Here is a 1,309-nt window from a genome sequence, read left to right on the forward strand (position 1 = left end):
GAGACCAGCTCCAGGATGAGCACCACGTCCGTCCGGTTCTCGAAGATGTCGTGCAGCGTGATGATGTTGGGGTGCCGGATCTCCCGCAGGATGTTGACCTCGCGCTCAATCTCCTCGCGGCTCACGCCCCGCCGGCTGGACGACAGGCGCCGCTTCTTGATGAACTTGGCCGCGTACTCCTTGCCCGTGCCCTTCTGCCGGCACTTGCGCACAATCGCGAACTGCCCGCTGCGGGGTCGGAAGAGGGCAAGCGTGGGGGGACAAGGCAGGCCAGCAGGTCAGGGGCGCCCTCCTGCCGACGATAAAGGATCCTGGCCACAGTCCGAAAACCCCAAGACTTAACCCTCTGTGGGAGGGTTCTGGCTCATCTATGAAAACCCAAACCCGGGACCGTTGCGTTCACTCTCAGCAACCCTACAGGGCAGTTGAGAACAGCTCCCCGGGAGTCTCCCGAGGCTGTCAATCTTCATGGGAGCAGCCAGCCTCGACTTTCTTCCCAGAGCAGCCTGGTGGACTTGAACCACCAACCCGGTGATGAGCAGCCAGTGCCTAGCCTGCCGTGCCACAGGGGCTCCCGCTCAGATATGAGGTGGCCTCAAAAAGTTCATGGAAACACTGAATTATCTGTCATCCCATGTCCCCACTCTTTGAAGGCCCGCCGCGTACATCCTCCCCGCAGCCTCAGCATCCCACGGTAAAGTGCCAACCAAAAGCAACCCACCCGGCAGCGCCTCGGAAGAAAGACCTGGCGATCGGCTTCTGTAAAGATCATGTCCTAGAGCACCCTATGGGACGGCTCTCCTCTGCCTCACGAGGGTCCCTATAAACTGAGATTGACCTGAGGGACAACTGCCATCAAGAGGGCAGTGCTACAAATGGGTGCAGAAGCAAATGTAGCGAAGGAAGCTGATGGTGCCCGGCTATCAAAAGATATAGCGTCTGGGGTCTTAAAGTCTTGAAGGTAAACAAGCGGCCATCAAGCTCAGAAGCAACAAAGCCCACATGGAAGAAGCACACCAGCCTGTGCAACCACGAGGTGTCGAAGGATCAGGTATAAGGCATCATCAGAACAAAAAATCTTACCATAGTGAATGAGGGGGGAGTGCAGAGTGGAGACCCAAAGCCCATTTGTAGGCACTGGAGATCCCCTGGCAGAGGGGTCTCGGGGAGGAGACAAGCCCGTCAGGGTGCGATGTAGCAATGATGAAAAATACAACTTTCCTCTAGTTCCTAAATGCTTCCCCCCAACACACACACTATCATGATCCGAATTCTACCTTGCAAGTCTGGCTAGACCAGAGGATGTACA

General features: G+C 56.5%; 1 protein-coding gene across 1 annotated transcript in view; it reads right to left on the reverse strand.

The window, feature by feature from the left end:
- The window catches only part of LOC123522775 (death-associated protein kinase 3-like), a 5,128-nt gene that overhangs the window by 866 nt on the left and 2,953 nt on the right, over positions 1 to 1,309 (reverse strand). Inside the window, exon 3 of the mRNA XM_045300053.1 lies at positions 6 to 228. Within this exon, the coding sequence (XP_045155988.1) occupies positions 6 to 228 (223 nt within the window). The remainder of the gene's footprint in view (positions 1 to 5; positions 229 to 1,309) is intronic.

Source organism: Echinops telfairi, unplaced genomic scaffold (genome assembly GCF_000313985.2).
Source record: "Echinops telfairi isolate 266 unplaced genomic scaffold, ASM31398v2 ScPeMD7_7459;HRSCAF=8497, whole genome shotgun sequence".
NCBI classification, from domain to species: domain Eukaryota; kingdom Metazoa; phylum Chordata; class Mammalia; order Afrosoricida; family Tenrecidae; genus Echinops; species Echinops telfairi.